Raw genomic sequence first — 20,944 nt, forward strand, 5'->3', positions numbered from 1 at the left:
GAAGGTAAAGTGACTAGTTTAATGCGCAGCATCCAGCCTCTTAACACAGCAAACAGGCGTTAGTCTCTCTCTGTATTCACTGGAGGTCACATCTTGCTTGAGACTCTCTTCAACTAAACGCTTTTTTTCTGTGATTCCAAGCAAATTATTGGTCATTTTGAAATATATTTTACATATTGACAATATATAATGCAGTGCAGTGTTGATTTAAAGAAAATAATCTTGAATTACACCAAGAGAACTAAAATCTTATGGGTGAAATGGCACCATGGGGTGACTTCTCTTCCACCCCAATGCCTTCTCTTCTTCCTTCTCCTCCACCCCCATTCTAAATCCCATCATCATCATCATCATCCAGGAGCCTTCTACATACACACCTCAAAGTAAGTGAACTTTTCTACCATTTTTGTTGAATTTAGGAAATTTTCGGTGAGCTGGAACCAATTACCCAAAAACCCATTGAAACAATGGTTTCGGTTAACATATTAAGTAATTATTAGATGTTTTAATTGCCTGTATGTTGGCCTGGCAAGTTCATGCTAGGCATTAACATACCTAGGTATAAGCTAGACGTCGCATTCTGGATTGAACAAAAATATCAATGAATAAAAAATTTTCTCAAGCAGCACTGTATTTAGGTCAGATATGGAAAAATAAAATTAAAATAAAGTTACTGCACTTGAATTTGCTTTAATAACACTAAAACTTATAAGCTGACAGGAATTAATCTGCTCCTTTAGATAAATTGATAAAACAAGAAACAATCAAATCACTTCATTGCTAAATTTGCCTTATTTCAAAATAAGTTCTTATTAATTTTCAAGTCACAGTTGGTATTTTTAGTCACTGATTTGTTACTATAAAGGCTGAAGAGGAGCTACAAATGTATGTACAGAACAATAGTAAAATGAAAACATAAATTTTTAACATTAATGACACTTTACTGGAAAAAAATGCTGAATTAAATCATGTTTTAAATCAGTGTTGTAAATAATTTTATTTAAATCATGCCAACTCTGTAAACTATATATACATAAATACACATATGACATGTAGATTTATGGTGCTACTCTAAGTACTGACCTGAACCAGTCAACGTTGGCTTTGGGTTGAGGGAGCCTGACATGGGCAAAGCTCTGGTGAGGGGAAAGATCCACTGTCACATCACTTGGACACTGAATAAATGGCTTCAGTGTATCTAAGAAAAGAATTGAAGACAAAAATATATATATATATATATATATATATAACTGATTAAAACTGAATTGTCATTCTGTGCAATACTGTAAAAAAAAAATTCTAGTACAGTACTGCATTCCCTTTCAAGGTTGAGGCTTTAACTACAGTATTCAACTCATGCATTACAGCTATGGGTTCTGCGCTTAATCCTGAGACATTGCAAAGTGCACTTCCTCACCACAACCATGTCATGAAATAGATCTTTAGAAGCATTATATCCCAATATGAATTAGGATGCAACAAGTCAGGAGTGTTATATCAACAGACACACAACTCGACCTCCATTTAGCTCAGCCATTGTGGGATTTCATGTGTCAAAACCATTCAGTTCCAGCTCACTTCCACACTATCCAATGGGAGGAGAAAGGGTCTCTAAATTGCCTAGTTCTAGTCTCAGCCATCATTGGAACATATACATCCTTCATTTAGTATGGTTAATGTGTTCCTGAAAAACACGTGCTAAATTATACTGAGCTAAAAAACAGATTAATGTACAGTATTTAATAAGGGGGATGTGTTCTTGACTGGAATCTTTTTGGACATACACTTTAAAAAGACGTTTTACAATATTAATCAGATACTCAAACTTTCATAAAGCAATATCAATCACCTCTAAATTAACAGCCTTTCTCTTAGTAACAAGAAGACATGATTTTTTATTCACTTGGGAGAAAAACTGTTGCCTTAAAACAAGAAAAATATCATAATCAATGAAAATTAATTTATTACTGTATAACAGTACATAGATGGTAAAACCACATTCACTTCCCAAATACCACTTTCAAATTGAATTGAAAATCAGAGAATATTAACATTTACTTTTATCCTCTTCACCGCTTGAGCGGTCGGTCACATCTTGGTTATGCACTGTTGGCAAGTACTGAGCATGTAATGGTTCCTGAATGTATCTGTACCTGTGGCAGTGTTGGTCAAGTCTGTCACAACACTCTCTGGCAGATTGTTCCAAGAGTTTACAATTCTCACTCCAAAAATGTTTGCCCTCACAGTTTTCTGGACTTGTGGCTTCTTCAACCTTGAGCTGTGACCCCTTGTGGGGCAAACACCTGCCAGCTCCAGGTATGGACACTCGACTGAGAAGTACCCTCTGAGATGTTTATACACTACAATTAGGTCACCCCTTGCCCATCTATAGTATAAACTAGACAGTTGCAGGCATTCTAATCTCTCTGGATAACTGAGAAGCCGAAGCGTAGGCACCAGTCTGCCAGTCTGGTGGCCCTCAGGGACCAGACGAGGAAGCATGTCACTCTTACATTGAGTTTTGAGGAACAGACTGTCTAAGATATCTGAACGACCTTCTTTTAAGATCTACTAGTTTAGTTGCTTGATTCACCTTCTTCTCACAATGGCACAAGAACTTCAGTTCATTGTCAACACACACCCCGATCCTTTTCACATTCAGTCCTTATTAATGCGGTTTCTTCATCCTGTTGGGACATGTGGTATGCCTCCTTACTGTTGGTACAATCTAGGTGCATCCTCTCACACTTCGTGACATTAAATCTTAACAGCCATTTCTTTGACCACTCTTGAAGCTGACACAGATCCTTCTGTAGTTCTTCACAGTCTGTTTGGCTCTTAGTTTCCCTGAATAATTTGGCATCGTCCACAAACATTTGCATGGAGGAGTGTATAGCTTCTGGCATGTCATTTATGAAACAAACAAACAATTATGTGACCAGTATAATGCCCTGTGGTACGCCTATTGTCACGGGAACACAAGACAATTTCGTGCCATTAATCACCACAAACCGCTTGTGGTCATGACGTAAGTCTCCGATCCACGCTAGGACACTTCCCCGAATCCCGTACCATTTCAGTTGAATTCTCAACCTTTCATGGAGTACACTGTCAAAAGCCTTTGCAAAATCCAGACATATATTATCAATATTGCCACCCTGTAATATCCAGATTTAATTATTTTGTATAACATTAAGGTAAATCTTATTATAAAATTAACCTCTATACTGTATTGCGTGAGCTGAATTCTATATTTTGACATTAAAAAATCAATAAATATAAAAAAACAGCCTCTTAAAATACTGCACTTTAAGAAGTTAGTACTTCTTTCGTTGGTTGACTAGAAATACTATACAGAATGAATATCTTCACAATAAATGATGAGCAAGGCTCAGGACACCAACACTATATGCTCGCTTGAACTCTGTTAAGTAATGACAAGTCAATTTCAGTGAACAAAACCACACCTACTTCCCATATACCACTTTTGAATTTACTAAAAAATCAGAGAATGTTTTATACCACATTATTCATTGTTCTATATTACATTAAGATAAATTTTACCTATCAACTGGATCAAAGCACAATTTAACTATAGTGGGGTGGGTTACAATTATTTGGTGTTTATAGTAATCACTTCACACTACCTTCTCAACTGAAACAAATTTTCAATCCTACTGTAAATTTAATGCACTGTTAAATTACAATATTTGCACTGATCTCTCAATGTTACTTACAATTAGGAAAATTTTACATTCTTTTCATTCATAATTCAAATTAGTACTTACCTTTTTCACAGTATGGGCTGGGAGCTTCTGGTGACCATGAGCCGCTGGGCTGACAAGTACGAACAGGGTTGCCGACCACACGATAACCAGTTGAGCATGATAGGTAACAGTGTTGGCCCACGCCTGATGTGCGTCGAATACATCTCTTTGGTGACACCCTACCATGTTCAACCTCTGCTAACATTGAGCACTTCACCGCTACACCGCACACAAAAGAACAAAAGAAAATGGAGGATTGATCCTGAGTTCTTATTTTCTATTTGAGTCCTTAACCAAGGTGCCCCTGAGAAGTCCCAATCTGTTTTGGAAGGTCATATACAGTAGACAACCCTGGTTTATCTATTTCCCTTTACAAATATAAGCTATGTACAGTTACATGCATTTTATTACATTAGTAATGGATAATTTTAAAATAAATTTGTAAATAAATTATGTTCTAAAAATAATACATGGTTTAAAATACAATACAGGTGTCCCTCGCTATATGAACGTTTGAGATACAAAAATTCACTTTTACAAACGTCCTAAATTACCACCTCTTTCTCATATTACAAATGCTTTCCCCACTTATACAAATTTGGGTCTTAGCAAAATTTCAATTTGCACGCTCTCAGGAGTTGGTTGGGATGGCCACACCCTTCTCAAACCCTCTACCTACCAGGCTGAGGTGTGAGTTATGTTAGTTATTTTTCAACTCGTAATTTTGGGTACATAAACATAACTTCATATTTTTTTATTCATTTACATTCAAACACAATCCTACAAAAATAATGTGCAAAAAAAGTAAAATAAACAAATATCATCAGGTCAAAAAAATAGAGGGAAGAAATATTTCTTTGTGTGTGAGAACAGAAGGGGGGATCGTTGCTAAGGGTCGGCAGTGGCAGCTTCCCCAGCCAGGCTGGTTGCTATGACAAGGCTTGAGGTCACGTGGCTGCGTTTTATGCAAATGGCAGTTGTGTTAAACTTTCAATTAGATTTTCGTTAATGGTTTTAGTTGCAGATCTTCATCTAGATAGTATTCTATTTGTGTTTTTAATGTGTTTGGAAATAAATGACAGTAGTTGTGTACTCTTTATTATTAGTTAGGTTTTTTGTTGTTCGTGAACTGATTTCCCTGTTTTGGGGATATGATATTGTGGTTTTCTTGTCATTAGAAACTGAGCCCTATTTTTCCCCTATGTTCCCTTATTTGCTATATGAAAATTCACTTAATGAATGATTTTTCAGCAACCTAACCCATTCGTAGAGCGAGGAATACCTGTATTTGTAGACATCTCCTATTTCATATCAAAAGACCATTTCAATATTTATCGAGAAACCCGTAAACTATGGATGACATAGGCTGCACTGTTAGCCACCAAGAGAGTGAGATTTGCCCAACTGGATATAATGTTCAAGGGAGGTTGCAAAGCCACGAAAATACTTGCAAAAATAAAGGGTAAAATACAAATTTACCTAAAAAGCAGCACAATGTATTTAGAATTACCTATCCTAAGACAAAGAAGCCTGAAATGCATTAAAGAAGCCAACACTTATCTCTGAATAAGCAGAGACCAGTTGTTCTTTCAATGAGATAGTAGCTAAAAAGGTGGTGGCTGTTTGGTCTGTTTATGGCAGAGTTGAAATATAACAGATCCCACATATGCTGCGCAATGTCCGAGTTCCTAACTCCCAGAACTACAGTTTCTTTCATAGCCATTCCTAAGAGATGGAGTTGCTTGTGGAATAGAGCTCCCAATAGGTCAGGGTATCCAAGGGTAATAAACACTAAGTTTTAAGCAGACATATTCATGAAGATTATTTTAGGCAGGATTAGGATACAAATAAAATTAAAAAAAAATGATTTAAAATTAAAACTAGCCAATGAATTAACAATAAAATCAAGTATTGGTAATTGATAGTACACAAATCAAAACCACGTAAGTATCAAATACAAAGGATTAGTGAAAAATAATTTTTAGCTGCAGACTTACCCTGACATGTAACAGGATTAGTGGACCATGCACCAGTATGAAGACAAGTTGTATTGGCATTGCCATGGAGAGCTGCACCCTTGGAGCAGGTGAAGGTGCATGTGGTGCCCATAGGATATGCCCCTCCCACCAAGTTCCTTGAGCACATCATATCACCATGTAATGGTGCAACTATTACTGGGCAAAACACTGGTTTGTCTGTGGAAATTGTCAACCCAAATTAAGTCTTCTAGAATTAGGACTACCATAAATGTATATTAAATAAAAAAGGGTACCTTCAGTGGTAATAACTAACAATACTGTATACTGTGTAAGCAATGTACCTTCTACTGTGTACAGGCAGTCCCCAATTTGTGAAGATCCGGTGTATGAAAACATACATTGTTTTAGTTAATGAGGCTCACAGGATCACTATTAGACTGTAGGAACTATGATGTGTTTATTATCCCAGAGTTTGATCTGATGTCCAAGGAAAGAATAAATGTTAAATGGATAAGTTTAGCATTTCTTCTTCATATAAAAACTCATCAAATATCAAATCCTGTGGAAAAAAAACATATCCAAATGTATATACTGTACTGTACTACATACAGTGCAGTAGACTTACTGTTGGTGGTCACTACCATATTAAAACCATATGTCTTGGCTGGGCCTCATTGTCTCACACTGCATCACAACCAGTGGCAGTTTCTCAGTGACTTACATGTCCTCCACTACTAGCACTTAATTTTTAAGTTTATCATTGACTTACAATCATTAAAACAAAATTTTTGATAACATATTTTCTAGCAATTTAAGATGTTTTGGAGAAGGATTTATTTATAGGAACGTATCTCACTTTTTTATATTGGGAGACTATGGGAAAAAGTGTTCCAATTTATGAAAAATCAATTAAAAAGGGTTATCCTAAATTCCTGCAGCTTTGTTTACAGTGGCATGAACACCTTCTCAAGCATCAGCTAACATTCAACTCATTACCACTAGTGTGTAGGCACCATTCTCCACACCTCCAAACATTTCTTTAAATACAAATTCCACACCTTCACTTACAAGTCTACAACTTTATTGTACATTAATATCATTTGAAAATTAAGAGCACAAAATACTGTAATATTCTTTTACTTAATTTTTACATATTATGTGGGAGTAAATGAGGAGAAATTGAACAATCAAGCAACTGGCTCAGTGACTGTGTGTGTGGTAGTGGGAGTGATGAGTCACTTGTCTTCATGTGAGTTTGAAGAGTAAGTTATTTATTGATTTTAAGAGAATGGTGATACATTTAAAGCTTAATGAACAGTAATACCCTGATTTACACGATTCTACATTTACGCGGTACCTCGCCAGAACCGGAATTTCATTTTACGCGGTGCATCTACTCATATACGCGGGAAGCGACGCAGGTAGGATGCGCACAAGGTCGCCCAGTCATCAAAACATTACCGAGTTCTTCACCCACCACCCACCACAGCCGGCCCAAGTCAGTGATAGTGAGGATATCGACTTATATGGACTTTGAGGGGTTTGACAAAGAGGCCCTGCAAGCCTCTGTGGTGGATAGTGATACAATTGATACAAGTGATACATATGAGGGCCAATAATCTGCCCCCTGCCTACTAATGTAAGTGTTAAAAAACCTAATACAGTATTTTCAATATTATTAAACAAAAAAGTTTCATAACTTTGGAGTTTTTGTTTGTAAATTAATGTGTGGGACATCTTTCCTTTCTTTTTTTTTCTTTTTGGTAACTACAAGTTTTTGTAAATCAAGGTCAGTCTGTTCAGTATTCCACTTACCTGGTATACCCAATAATTATTTGAAATTTATCATTATTTGTAAATTTTTTCTAAATAGTAAATTTCCTTCATTAATTTTTAAACCTTGTCAATTTATAAGAATTTAGATACTGCATTTTAAATACAAGGGGAATGCAGAGGCTTTAAGAACATTGCTCAGGCATGCAGTAATGGAGCAAAGTGGCCCATACAATTAGCCATGTATAGAATTGATAGACCACTATGATACAAGGTGTTAACAAGAGAGGCTGACCAAACTTTTTTGAAAAGATAGCTGGTTAAAAATTTTAAAATGTGTTTATTGTAAAATTCCACAATTCTTGAAGGGATAAAAAAAAAGACCTCTACTGTATTATTAACTCACGGTCACAAGAGTGTTGATCATCATTAAGGACATAGTCTTTTGAACAGCTGCAGTAGTAAGACCCAACAGTGTTGAAACAGTCCTGGGCACAGCCAGCATTGCCTTCATCACACTCATTAATGTCCCAGCATTGGTGAGCAGCACTGAAAAAACAAAACAAAAACACAACAGGCATAAATTAAGGATAGTCTTAAAATCCCATTTTATTGCAGATGGGATATTAAATTTTTTACACATCTAATGTATGAGTTACAACCCAGGTTAACCCTTCATAATGACAGCTGGAAGCATAATGTATTGTCTAATGGTAGACCCTGCTGCCATATGGAATCACGAAAATTGTGCTTTGTTATTAATAAAGCATGGTGTAGAATTGAGAATAGACTCAACATTTTTAATACATTTGTTTCTGATTATTTGTGAGGATTTTCCCATTATTATTTATTTGTATGTGTTGCGCATGCACGCACGCACACACACACCAATGTCAATGTATGTAATAAGTCATTTATGTCCAATGTATATTTTCAGCCTTCGGGCTGCAGGTCTTTTTCTATAAACCGTTAATTATTATTATTATTATTATTACACACACACAAAATACAGGTAAAGGAAATTACTGTCTCTAGAACGAATGGCTCCCTGTCCCGGTCACGAAAATGCCAGCAAATTTAAACCTACCCTTTGACATTCTTGGGTACATCCAGGGTGTCATCCTCGAATAATCAAGGTACAGGAATTAAAAATTCACAAATTTGAAGGGCATGTTGTACAGGATGACTTTAATATCTGTTTTAAGCAAGAAGAAAACAGTATGTATAAGAAATATAAACAAATCTTAGATATATACAGTACAGCTTTAAACAACTAGATAATTCATCAACCCAAATAACAAAGTCCTCACCCCACCGTACAGTACCAGATCATATATGTAATAGCCAAGACAAAATCAGTCAGGTAGGGATCATTCCTGTTGACCTTAGTGACCATTTTATCACCTACTGCAGCAGGAAAAAGGTCAGGGGTAAGACAGGACAGCACAAAGTAATCAAAATATGGTCAATGAAAATTTATAATAAAGAAGAGTTCCAAAATAAACTACAGAATATTGATTGGTCGCATGTGACAAATTACATGGAGGTGAAAGAGGTCTCGGGGAAGTTCAAAACTACTTTTAAAGGCGTTCTTGATAACAGAACATGACTAGTGAGATATTGGAGTCACTCAGGCACAGTGATCACCTCACTCATAAGTTTAAAAGAAACAGACAAGATGATGAGTCACACAAAGAATTTTTTTTAATAAGAAACAAAATACTGTACAGAGAGATGTAAAATGGGCAAAAAAAGGAATACTTTAACAAAAAGATTGAGGAAAATAAAAATAAGCCCTAGAAGCTATGGATGCAACTAAAAACCATTGGACATACAACAAACCAAATGAACAATCCAATGTAATATTAAACATCAATGATGAGCTCTGCCATGATGCATCAGAAGTTGCATACCACTTTAATTCCTTTTAAACAACAGTTGCCTCATCTTTAGTTGAAAAACTGCTGATAGCCTCAAACAAATACAGTGTGAAATCAGAAGCCTTTATATCCCACTACAAAAAGAAAGGTATCACTCCAGATAGTATTTAAATCTACAAGTGACAGAGGACTTTGTTCTAAAGAAGTTAGATATACTGGGCCCCTACAAGAACACAGGTATTGATAGCATTTCAGCCAGGTTTTTGAGGGACGGTGACACTATATTCAAGACACCAATAACTCTTCTAAATAATCTCTCCATTAGCACCAATACTGTACCAGATGAGTATAAGTTTGCCAGAGTATCACCTATCTATTTGAAAGGCGACAGGACTGATGTACGTAATTAGAGGCCAGTCAGTATCTTGTATATTGTATCTAAAATTCTAGAGACAGCAATGTATGTTCAAGTGGAAAGATATCCCCAGGAGTATAATATTTTGTACAGCTACCAATCATACTTTAGAGGCTCTCAGTCAACTGACACCAGTTGGATTCATCTCACTGACTGTATCAGATCCCAAACAGCTTGAGGAAATTTCACAAATATGTTAATTTAAGACTTGTGTCAGTGATATGACTCACTCAGGTCTTGGTTTGTAGCCAGGTCTACAAGAGCAGTAGAATGACCCAGGGGTATTGAAGCACTCATGCTGACAAGGTGAATTGAGGCATTCATTTATATCCAGACAGCGATAAGCATCTTCTGAAATCTGATATCCTTCTGGGCACCTGCAAAATTAACAGAAAACATATACAAAGTTAGTGATCTAATAATGGAAATATAAAACTGAAGCCATTAATAATTCAAGAAATGTCTAGAAAAAAAACCACATTGAGAATTACACTAAGAGCCCAAAAGTTATTTATCACAGGAAAGAAGAAATTGAGAGTCAGTGTGTAATCAATTATCAAATGTGTTACTTATTAAAAATAGAAAAATTAAGAAATGTATGGACGTAACTTTGACCTTAAATTATCAGATCTGGAAAATTAAAACACTAACAAAAACTTTAATAAAAATTTACATGCAGACTGATTTTTTTTAACATTCTTGTCTAAGGTATACTGTACTTACCATACTGTATTACTGATATTACATTTGAGGTTTTATTGAATACCAATTAAATTTCTAATTTTTTACTAAAAGCTACTTAATGGAGAGAACTTGCATGCAAATAAAGGATCCTTCTGTGTTGGTGCAGCCATGAGAACAGCCAGCATTAGCAAGGGAACACTCATCAATGTCCTCACAAGTGATCCCATCCATCCCCAGCCGATAACCAATCTGACACTCACACCTGAAAAAGTAAGGAAATTTATTATGGCAAAATTAGGATGAGGATATACAATGTCAAAAATATTCATGATAAAGACATGTGATGTACTGATTAATGAAGCCTAGAAATTTTTAAATTGTAAATACTCTGGGTAACCAGCATACTGAAAAAAATAAAATCATTCATGAGATTACCTGTAAGAGCCTCTTGTGTTATGACAATGACCTCTACAGCCACCATTGTTGTCGGCGCACTCATCAATGTCACGGCAAGTGTGCCCATCCTTCCCAAGCTCCATGCCCAGTGAACAGTGGCACTCATATCCTCCCTCCAAGTTAACACACTTGTAATTGCAGCCACCATTATCATTATCACATTCATTTAAGTCTATACAAGTGTGCTGATCTGAGTCGAGGATAAAACCAGTAGGACACAGACAGGTATAATGGCCTTCATGGTTGGCACACTGGTGAGAGCAGCCACCATTCTTCGTGCCACATTCATCTACGTCGAGGCAAGTACGACCGTCTACAGCCAACACGAGACCAGATGGACACTTGCACCTGTGTGAACCTTTTCTATTTACACATTTGTGAGAACATCCACCTTTATCCATCTTGCACTCATTCTCATCCTTACAGCTATGGCCATCTTGTGTAAGTTCAAAGCCAGAGGGGCAGCTGCATATGTACCTGCCATGGAGATTATGGCAGTCATGTGAACAACCACCATTGTCCTCACCACATTCATTGAAGTCTACACAAGTAACATTATCATCTTCTAGCAGCAGCCCTTGAGGACAAGAACAGTGATGACTTCCTATTTGATTTACACAATTATGTGAGCATCCACCATTATTACTCAAACATTCATCTACATCAAGGCATCTTGTGATGTCCAACAACTTAAACCCAGTGGGACAAGAGCATTTAAATGATCCATCTATGTTAATGCATTCATGTGAACAACCACCAAGTTGAACATCACACTCATTAATATCCCAACATGTAAGATTATCTTTTCCTAGCCAATACCCTGGAGGACAAGAGCACTTGTGTCCTCCATTGTCATTATAACAAATATGACTACAACCTCCATTGTCCTCACCACACTCATTTACATCAACACATTTCCTCCAAATCACATCATTGAAGATTTCAAAGTTGGTTATATCATCGTTGTTATAGTCAAAATAATCATCAGGGGTATCAAGTTGCCAGCCATCAGGGCACTTACATTCGTATGAACCTGGAAGGTTGATGCATAAATGACTGCACCCACCATTGTCTTTGAGGCATTCATCTATATCTTGACATTGAGATCCCTTGGTGTAGTTATCTGCTGTTTCTGGAAGAGTCATGCCATTAGGACACTGACACTCTACTCCACCTTCAATATTAACACACAAATGGCTACACTCCCCATTATTCAATGAGCACTCATCAACATCAACACATTCAAAGTGATTTACTGATCCATCATCATTTTCTTTGAAATTAAAGCCTGCAGGGCATTTGCACTCATATCCACCCTCAAAGTTGTGGCACTGGTGACTGCAATTCCCATTGTCATTTAGACAGTCATCTACATCTACACAAACATGCAGCTTCTCAAAGGCACTTCCTTCTTTCAAAAGCTGTAGTCCTTCAGGGCAAAGGCAGTCATATCCACCATCAAAATTTGAGCATATATGTGTACAGCCACCATTTTCATTTTGACACTCATCATTATCTGTGCAAGCATGTTCATCAGCATGAAGTGTTAACCCAGGTGGACAATGACAAACATATGACCCATTGTAGTTAGTACAGAAATGTGAGCATCCATTGTCAGCTCCACACTCATCAATGTCAATACATGTGCGATTGTCTAAAGCTAGCTCAAAACCATCATGACAGAGGCAGTCGTAACTGCCAGGAAGGTTGAGACATTCATGCTGGCACTCAGACAGCTGGAGGTGACATTCGTCAATGTCACTGCAATGGAAGTCATCCTCCAACTCATAACCAGAAAAGCAGGAACATGAGAATGATCCTTTTTCATTTATACACTCCTGCAAGGAAGGAAAAATAGCATTATCTACACTTGTCTCAGCTTATCTACTAAAGGAAACTTTCCAATTTATAATCTTTTTTGGTCATTTGCACTATATCCAAGGTAAAATTAAATTTAGCTAAAACTGTCCTTTTAAAATTCTTAGGCATTTTCATCATATCCAAACATTCTAGGAATTAACATTTTAAGTAACATGCTGAAGCATCGCATTCCGAGCTATATCACAAAAACTGGTTTTCATAGTAAATTAGAGTACAGTGAATCCTCGCTTTACGCGGTTTCACTTTACGCGTTTTTACATTTACGCAGTACCCTGCCAGAACCGGAATTCCCACTTTACGCGGTGCATCTACTCATATACGCGGGTGAAGTATAATTTTTTTATTTAGCTCATAAAATTCATACAAATTATCCGGCCAGAATATAATTTACATTGCTGGAATTCTTACAATTTGATGATCATTTTGAATATAAGCATCATAGATTTTGCATTAGACAAACAAATTTTAGATCTAATGCAAGTATTTTGTTTACTCAGAGCAAGTATGTTATCTTTTGTGCAAAATATATGAAGTGTATATTCAAAATATTCCTGGTCTTGCAAGGAATCCAGCAATGTCAATTATATTATCCTAACTTTAGTCTGAGGTATTATTTATTACTAAAAATGTAAATATACTGTTATAACCCAATCATTTCTCTGGTAGGGAGGGAAGGTGGGGGTGAGGGGTAGGGAGGGAAGGTGGGGGTGAGGGGTAGGGAGGGAGGGAGGGACCCAGGGAGCAGATGGGAAGAGGGGGGGAGGTGGGGTATTTTGATTGACAGATAGTATTTCGGTAAGTATATTTTGTTTATTTATTGAAGATATTTGTTTTAGCTCATGAAATTCATATAAATTACCAGGCCAAAATATAATTTACATTGCTGGAATTCTTACAATTTGATGACCATTTTGAATATAAAAATCATAGATTTTGCATTAGACATACAAATTTTAGATCTACTTTAAGTATTTTGTTTACTCTGAGTAAATATGTTATCTTTTGTGCAAAATATATAACATTTATATTCAAAATATTCCTGGTCTTACAAGGAATCCAGCAATGTCAATTATATTATCCTAGCTTTAGTTTGAGGTATTATTTATTACTATACCTTAAATCTAGTGGTTTTCCCCCAAACACTTTTCAGAGAGGGAAGAGCCAGGAGTGTGAGAAGAGGGGGTGGGAGTTGAGTCCATTATTTGAATGGACATTAACTTGGCAACTGTATTTCTCTTAAATATTAATTGTGTGCATGTACCATCATAAAATTAAGATGTTATTTTTACTAGAACATAGGTATTGTGTCGGAAAAAGTGGAGTTTGGGGGTCAGCCGGTCTCTATTTCATTTAATCCCATATGTTATGTTGTTCACTTTACGCGTTTCTCGCTTTACGCGGGCCTCCGTGGGTTCAATTGACCGCGTAAAGTGAGGGTTCACTGTAGTTGTTTACTATTTATCATTAGTTAGGCAAGTTTGGCTATTGTTTGTGAACTGATTTCGTGTTTTTAGACTATGATATTGGGGCATTTTTGTCATTGGGGAATCGAACCTCATTTTTCCTATACTATACGTTCTTTTATTTGAGATACGAAAATTCACTTAACAAATCCTTTTTTTACCTAACCCATTCGTATATCGAGGGATACATGTAAAGATGATTTTTAGCATATACTATAATGCGTAAGCTTATCAAGAATTAGAGGATTTTGATCAAATGAAAACCTATCAGACTCAAAAATATAGGCAACCAAAGACCAGAGTAAACACTGTACACTAAAGATTATAATTTTGTGTATTACCGGTATATTGTACACGGTAAAAAGTATCTTTTGGGAAGAGTCCAATGATTTCCAAAATGAACACTGTAACCCCTGTTGTCTCAGTAAGGTTGTCAAAATCCTTTATCCATTGTCATATTGTCCAACAAAAATTTCTAAAGAAAATTTTTTGATCATGTGTACAACTCTGTTAAAAACTGGAAATATGATGCTCTATCGATACACTATCTACCTTTACTGATATAGCAAATTAGCTGATAATGAGGTCTAATACTGTACTGTACAGTTGTACCTGTTGACATCCACCATTGTCCTCGGCACACTCGTCAACTTCTGTACACTTCATACCATTAGTGGAAATTATATATCCTTCTTCACAGTCACAGAAGAATGATCCTTCTATATTTTCACATATCTGCTCACAACCACCATTATCTGTTGCACATTCATTCACATCTAGAAAAGAGAATAGCACATACATGACTATTGAGCCTACGAAAAAACTGATCAGTAAGCTTTAAACATTTTTAAATTTTAACTCAATAATATTGATAGAAAATTCACTTCGCAAGCAGTTGGTTACAAGTTTGAATCCCCAAAAGAGTGGAGGATTGGGTTACCTCTTTGTACAATAGTCCTTGTGCACCCAGCAATAAATAAATACTGTACATACAACATCAGGTACATTTGCTAATGCTGGAAAAAAGTTTTGATAACTAACAAACTGCCAAAGAGATGGGGGCAACCTAATACTGTAAATGTTGTATACAATGCATCTACAATACAGAGATCAGCACTTGTCCACAGTAGTACCTCTATGCCATGGGCCTCCTATTCCTTGCAACCACTATTGGCTGGAGTGGAGAAAACCCAATACTGTATTATCGTATAATAACAACAATCACAATAATAATAACAATAATATAATAATAATAACAATAATAATAATAATAAAAATAACAACAATAATAATAATAATAATACAGTACTGTAATAATAACAATAAACATATAAAAAAGATTAACTCAGAGCAGATGGATCTCTGCAAAAAAAAATATTACATGAAAAATTAAGAAAAAGCATGACCCAGATGATGATAGCTTCAGAGAAACATGATCAGTAAATTTGCAATGGACAAAACAACACCAAGCATAAGAAAAATAGTAGGTAGCTATCAAACAGGAAGGTACTAATGCCTGGGAAGAAAGCATAATGTATTGTCTAATGGTTAACCCTGCTGCCATATGCCAAATGGGTTCGATCCCCTGGCAGGGCGAAACTATGGGCAAGTTTCTTTACGCCATTTGCCTCTGTCTACCCAGCAGTAATTGGGAACCTGATGTTAATCGATTTGTGGATAGTATTCCGGGGTAATGGTTAGCCAGTACAGTTGGCGGGTTGTCCGGTCTTCGACTTTACTTTTTTTACTTTTATCCTCTTTACCACTGATCGGCTCGTTAGCCGCTTGGGCGATCGGTCACGTCTCTCATTACTTTTCCTTTTCTTTTATCCTCTTCACCAAAAGATCGGATCGTTAGCCGCTTGGGCGATCGGTCACGTCTCTGTTACGCACTGTTGGCTCCTGAATGTATCTGAACCTGCTCCAGTGTTGGTCAAGTCATGTCTTGAAAGAGCTCACACTCGGTGCCGTCACAACACTTTCTGGTAGATTGTTCCAAGAGTTCACAACTCTCACTCCGAAAAAGTTTGCCCTCACAGTTCTCTGGACTTGCGGCTTCTTCACTCTTGAGCTGTAACCCCTTGTGAGGCGAGCGTCCGCGAGCTCCAAGTAAGGACACATGACTGAGTAGTAGTGCCCCTCGAGATGCTTATACACCTCAATTAGGTCACCCCTTGCCCGTCTGTTGTATAAGCTAGGCAAGTTCAGGCGCTCCAATCTCTCAGGGTAGCTGAGGTGCCGAAGTGCAGGCACCAGTCTAGTGGCCCTCTTTTGAACATTTTCAACCAACTGACAGTCCCTAGCATATCTCGGGGACCAGATGGGGTGACAGTACTCCAGATGGGGAAGCACTTCACTCTTGAAGATCGTTACGAGGGACGGACTGTCTAGATATCTGAACGACCTTCTTATAAGACCCAATAATTTATTTGCCTGATTTACCTTCTTCTCGCAATGGCCCGAGAACGTCAGCTCATTGTCAACATACACACCCAGGTCCTTCTCACATTCAGTCTCAAATAGTGCAATTTCTTCATCCCGTTGGGACATATGATACGCCTCCTTACCATTGGTATGCCCCAGGTGCATCCTCTTACACTTCATGACATTGAATCTCAGCAGCCATTTCTTCGACCATTCTTGGAGCCCACAGAGGTCCTTCTGCAGCTCTTCACAGTCCGCTTGGTTCTTGATTTCCCGAAATAACTCGTTAACTTAGGGAATGGTTGTTGTGCTGGCGACAGCTTCTATACCTTAAACAAAGTCACGCCTGGGTGGCCCTATTATTATTATTGTATTTTCACCTCCCAGGCCCTGATGTGGGTCAGTGACCTGTGCCTAATCTCCGTAAAAAAAAAAATACCCGTGAAGAAATGAGACATGAAAATTCACTATGTACGTCAAATGTTACAAGTGATAAATATGCATAAATCACAAAAGAAATGCACCATTTCCAATGAGTGACATGCCTTGAGCCAATGAGCTATCGCTTTCTCCAGTTCTAAATTCTGTCCACCGACAGGTAATGTGATATCATGACTCATGGCAACACCTATTTCTAAGACACCTTTTAAGGCCTCTCATTATAGCAGAAAGCAATCCAATGAATCTTAGATTAGTCCCAGTTGCTATTGTCAAAGAGTTTCAAAGGTTTCAACCCCATATTGATTTAATTATATATTTATTTATTTATTTATTTTATTTATTTTTTAATTTTTGCCACTTATCAGCTTACTAGCTGTCTGGGCGGTTGGTCTATCCAGTGTTAGTACAGTTGGAAACCGGAGACCAGGAAACCTGTGATGTTTAGTAGTCACACTGGATAACATCCTTCTCGTGTGTGTCCGGGCTAAGCAGGACTCAAACCCTTGACATTAGTGAGAGATACACGCATTACTGTTATACCGCCAACACTCCTACCAGCAGTAATAGCATGTTGCCCAGTATAGTTAGTTATGGATAATAACTGAGAATTTGGTCATTAACTGCATCTGCATGGGCTAGTCTGTGAATTTTTCCACTTAATGTCTTCTAAGCACAAATCCTAAGGACCAAGTTGTAATAAATTTGATCATTCAAGATATTACAATGGTCAATGAATACTTTATTATCTACAGCTATTACGATAATGTGAGTAAGATTACGTAATATCATGAAGTCTATTTCTCAATCATGGCGGTTTAAATTTACAACCGAAACTTTGAATATTACTGCAGTAATAATCAAATGCCTGGCAGCAACTCATACATCACACGAGATAAATATCATTTCAGCAAGTAAACCAGTCAGTAAACAAATTTACAGAGCTGAACAATTAAGCAAATAGTTGACATCCATTTTGTGAGTACTATAATGGAAACTTTTATCATAGTTATATCTAAAGTATAGTACTGTGCTGACCATAATTCTTTGCTTATGCGCTGAAGATTATTAAATTTGTCAAATAGTAATTCAAGTAAAACATGACATGATATAATTTACATAAAGCAAAATAATTAAAAAATGATGTACTGTACATTACCAAGACAAGATGTTTTATCAGGTGAAAGTGTGAAGCCCTTGGGACAGGTGCAGGTGAAAGAGCCATTCATATTCTCACAACCATGGGAACACCTGATGCCATCTAAACACTCATCAATATCTGGAGAGACAAGTGCAGCACTTTAAAAACTCCTGATAATTACTCTGCCAGCATTCTATTTTTGTTGTGAGGAAATTAAATGGTGAATCCTTTAATTATTTTGAGCATCAGATTTATGGTGACATTTGCCGATGACTAACGTGATGAGCACAGCCTAAATCACTGCATTGTTAGCCCAGTTATAGGAGTACAGTATTATTATCTGTCCATCTGTAAGCTACTCAACAGTTACAATTGGGAGCAAAAGTGATAAAATGGGACAGGTGTCAAAATAATGCCCAGAGAAATTGCACATGTTAAAGCAAATATGAAGCAACGCTTAAATCATGATACATGTGATATTATGTGACAACAGTGACAAAATGACACATCACTGATAACAGGAGACTACAGGGATAACACAGGACAAAGGTGACAATAAGAGAAGAGTAATAACAAGCAGTAATACAATAGCAATAGGGGATAACACCAATATTAGAATCACTGACTTTATATGACTGATAAAACTGGTATACTAAAAATGTTACAACACAAAAATAAGTTACTATAAATGAAATCAATTTATACAAAATTTAAAAAGTGGTGATAATAATGGGATGAAAAGAGAATGATAGAATACAATTACTGAGGAATGAGTCATGAAAACACATAAAATAAAACTGACCATGGCATGTCTTGTTGTCTTGGGAGAGGACGAAGCCAGTGGGACAGGAGCAATAAGCACCACCATAAGTATTGATACAGATATCAGAGCATCCAAAGTTGTCGTCCTTGCATTCATCTATGTCATTGCAGTCATATATGTGTTCAAGTACAAATCCCAGTGAACATGAGCATGAGTAAGACCCTTGCTCATTTGTGCATATCTGTAATATGAGAAAAATCATTCAGGATGCTGGATTTAAATGGCTGCTACCAAAAATTATAATTAAAGTTATTATCTATGTTACAGCAGACTTATCATCTGTTAGAGCAGCCCTTCAAAGAGATTAAAATGAAGATTCTTAGTGACTATCTAGCAATATGTGAAGTGGGGAAAGCAATGATTGAAATATATCTTCTGTTAAACTGTGCAAAATACACTGTCTGTCAGCATATAGTAGATCTGTAGATTTCTGCCACTGTCAACCATAATACTTCAGAGCCATCAGGTGTCATTCACACAGATATCAAACTTTGTATTAGTCAATAAGATTATAAATACCTTTTCTATTAGGTTGCCTGATGGGCTTAGGCATAACATATGGAATTTACTTTGTCGTTTTACCCACCTACAATGTTCATAGTGTGGGCAGCCATTTCTTTTTCTTTTTTCATCATTTTACCATATATGACTTCCACAATGCTATTACACAATCTCTTATCAATACTCTCACATCATTTAATCTATCAGATGATATAATATTGTATTCTAGCATACAACATACTCATACAAATAACATTTCTTCCCATACAGCAGCACACATCATCATGCTCCAGGTATTGCTAAAAGTTAACAAGCAAGTGTTGTATGTCCACATAATACAGCAGACAATGACAAGTTATTGGTGTTTCCCAACTTAAACCAACACCACAAATTATAAAGTTTCTGTATTCACATAATGAGGATTGCTTACTAAACATGGTGTACCTGTCCCCAGCGCTGACACCCCCTCTACCCCCTTCTCCCGCCCTCACCTCATCTCTTTATCCAGTAGACAACTGATAGATAGTAAAATGTATTGAAAAAAAAATTAAACGTGAAATACAGTTGGAAAGAGTACCACCGGAATTTCTTGTTTATTTTACTTTTTTTTACAGTTTCAATACAGACATATTATTTCCATGGTATTGTTATTTAAAATAATTGTGTTTAACAACTTTCTAGGTATGTTTTTACTGTTCATTACACTATTACTATGATGATGCTTATGTAATTAAATTACAATGCATCCATTATTCATTGGGTCATAAATGCAACCTCATCATAAACAGACCATATGTAGAGGCCTCAGTCCACCCCCCTATCACCCTTGGAGTAAGTGACAGTTGCTTAGGCTTCAGCAAGAGGAGGGAGGGACAAAGAGGAATACAGCATGATTGGTGCATATGTATGCGATTTGGGGGGGGGGATGTTTTGTTATCAAAGTGGCCTATTGTATAATAAATTTTGGATAGTAAATATGCATAAGATGGTTCTGACCTGTTGCACAAGCTGGGAATACCACCATGATGTGTGGTAACACATTCTACTCATTATTTGTGTGTTGTCCTATGTATTTATATCCTTGCTTAATATATCCTGTGTCGTAACTGCACAGGTAACTGCTTAACCCTCTTCCACCCATCTAGCTCCCCTCCACTCTGACCCCCTTCGACCCCAGTATTACCCCACCACCTACTCACACACCGGCCCCCTCTCTGGAGAAGGTGGATTGACAACACTGACTGTAAAGGTTGGAAGTGGAAGAGGCTGTACATTGTTTGTATACCTGTACTGTCTAATATGGGACAATGAGCGAATCT

The 20,944-nt window shown here is 36.9% G+C and overlaps 1 protein-coding gene across 5 annotated transcripts in view; it reads right to left on the reverse strand.

The window, feature by feature from the left end:
- Positions 1–20,944, reverse strand: part of LOC121877503 (fibrillin-3-like) — a 145,339-nt gene that overhangs the window by 35,241 nt on the left and 89,154 nt on the right. For all 5 annotated transcript variants that reach the window (XM_042383283.1, XM_042383293.1, XM_042383286.1 and 2 more), the window contains exons 20-29: positions 19,104–19,305; positions 18,320–18,439; positions 14,911–15,074; positions 10,934–12,792; positions 10,632–10,760; positions 10,045–10,191; positions 7,926–8,068; positions 5,765–5,962; positions 3,789–3,986; positions 1,084–1,198 (exon numbers count right to left, since the gene is read on the reverse strand). In XM_042383283.1, coding sequence (XP_042239217.1) covers positions 1,084–1,198; positions 3,789–3,986; positions 5,765–5,962; positions 7,926–8,068; positions 10,045–10,191; positions 10,632–10,760; positions 10,934–12,792; positions 14,911–15,074; positions 18,320–18,439; positions 19,104–19,305 — 3,275 coding nt within the window. The remainder of the gene's footprint in view (positions 1–1,083; positions 1,199–3,788; positions 3,987–5,764; positions 5,963–7,925; positions 8,069–10,044; positions 10,192–10,631; positions 10,761–10,933; positions 12,793–14,910; positions 15,075–18,319; positions 18,440–19,103; positions 19,306–20,944) is intronic.

This window comes from Homarus americanus, unplaced genomic scaffold, assembly GCF_018991925.1.
Source record: "Homarus americanus isolate GMGI-L3 unplaced genomic scaffold, GMGI_Hamer_2.0 scaffold33468, whole genome shotgun sequence".
In the NCBI taxonomy this organism is placed as follows: domain Eukaryota; kingdom Metazoa; phylum Arthropoda; class Malacostraca; order Decapoda; family Nephropidae; genus Homarus; species Homarus americanus.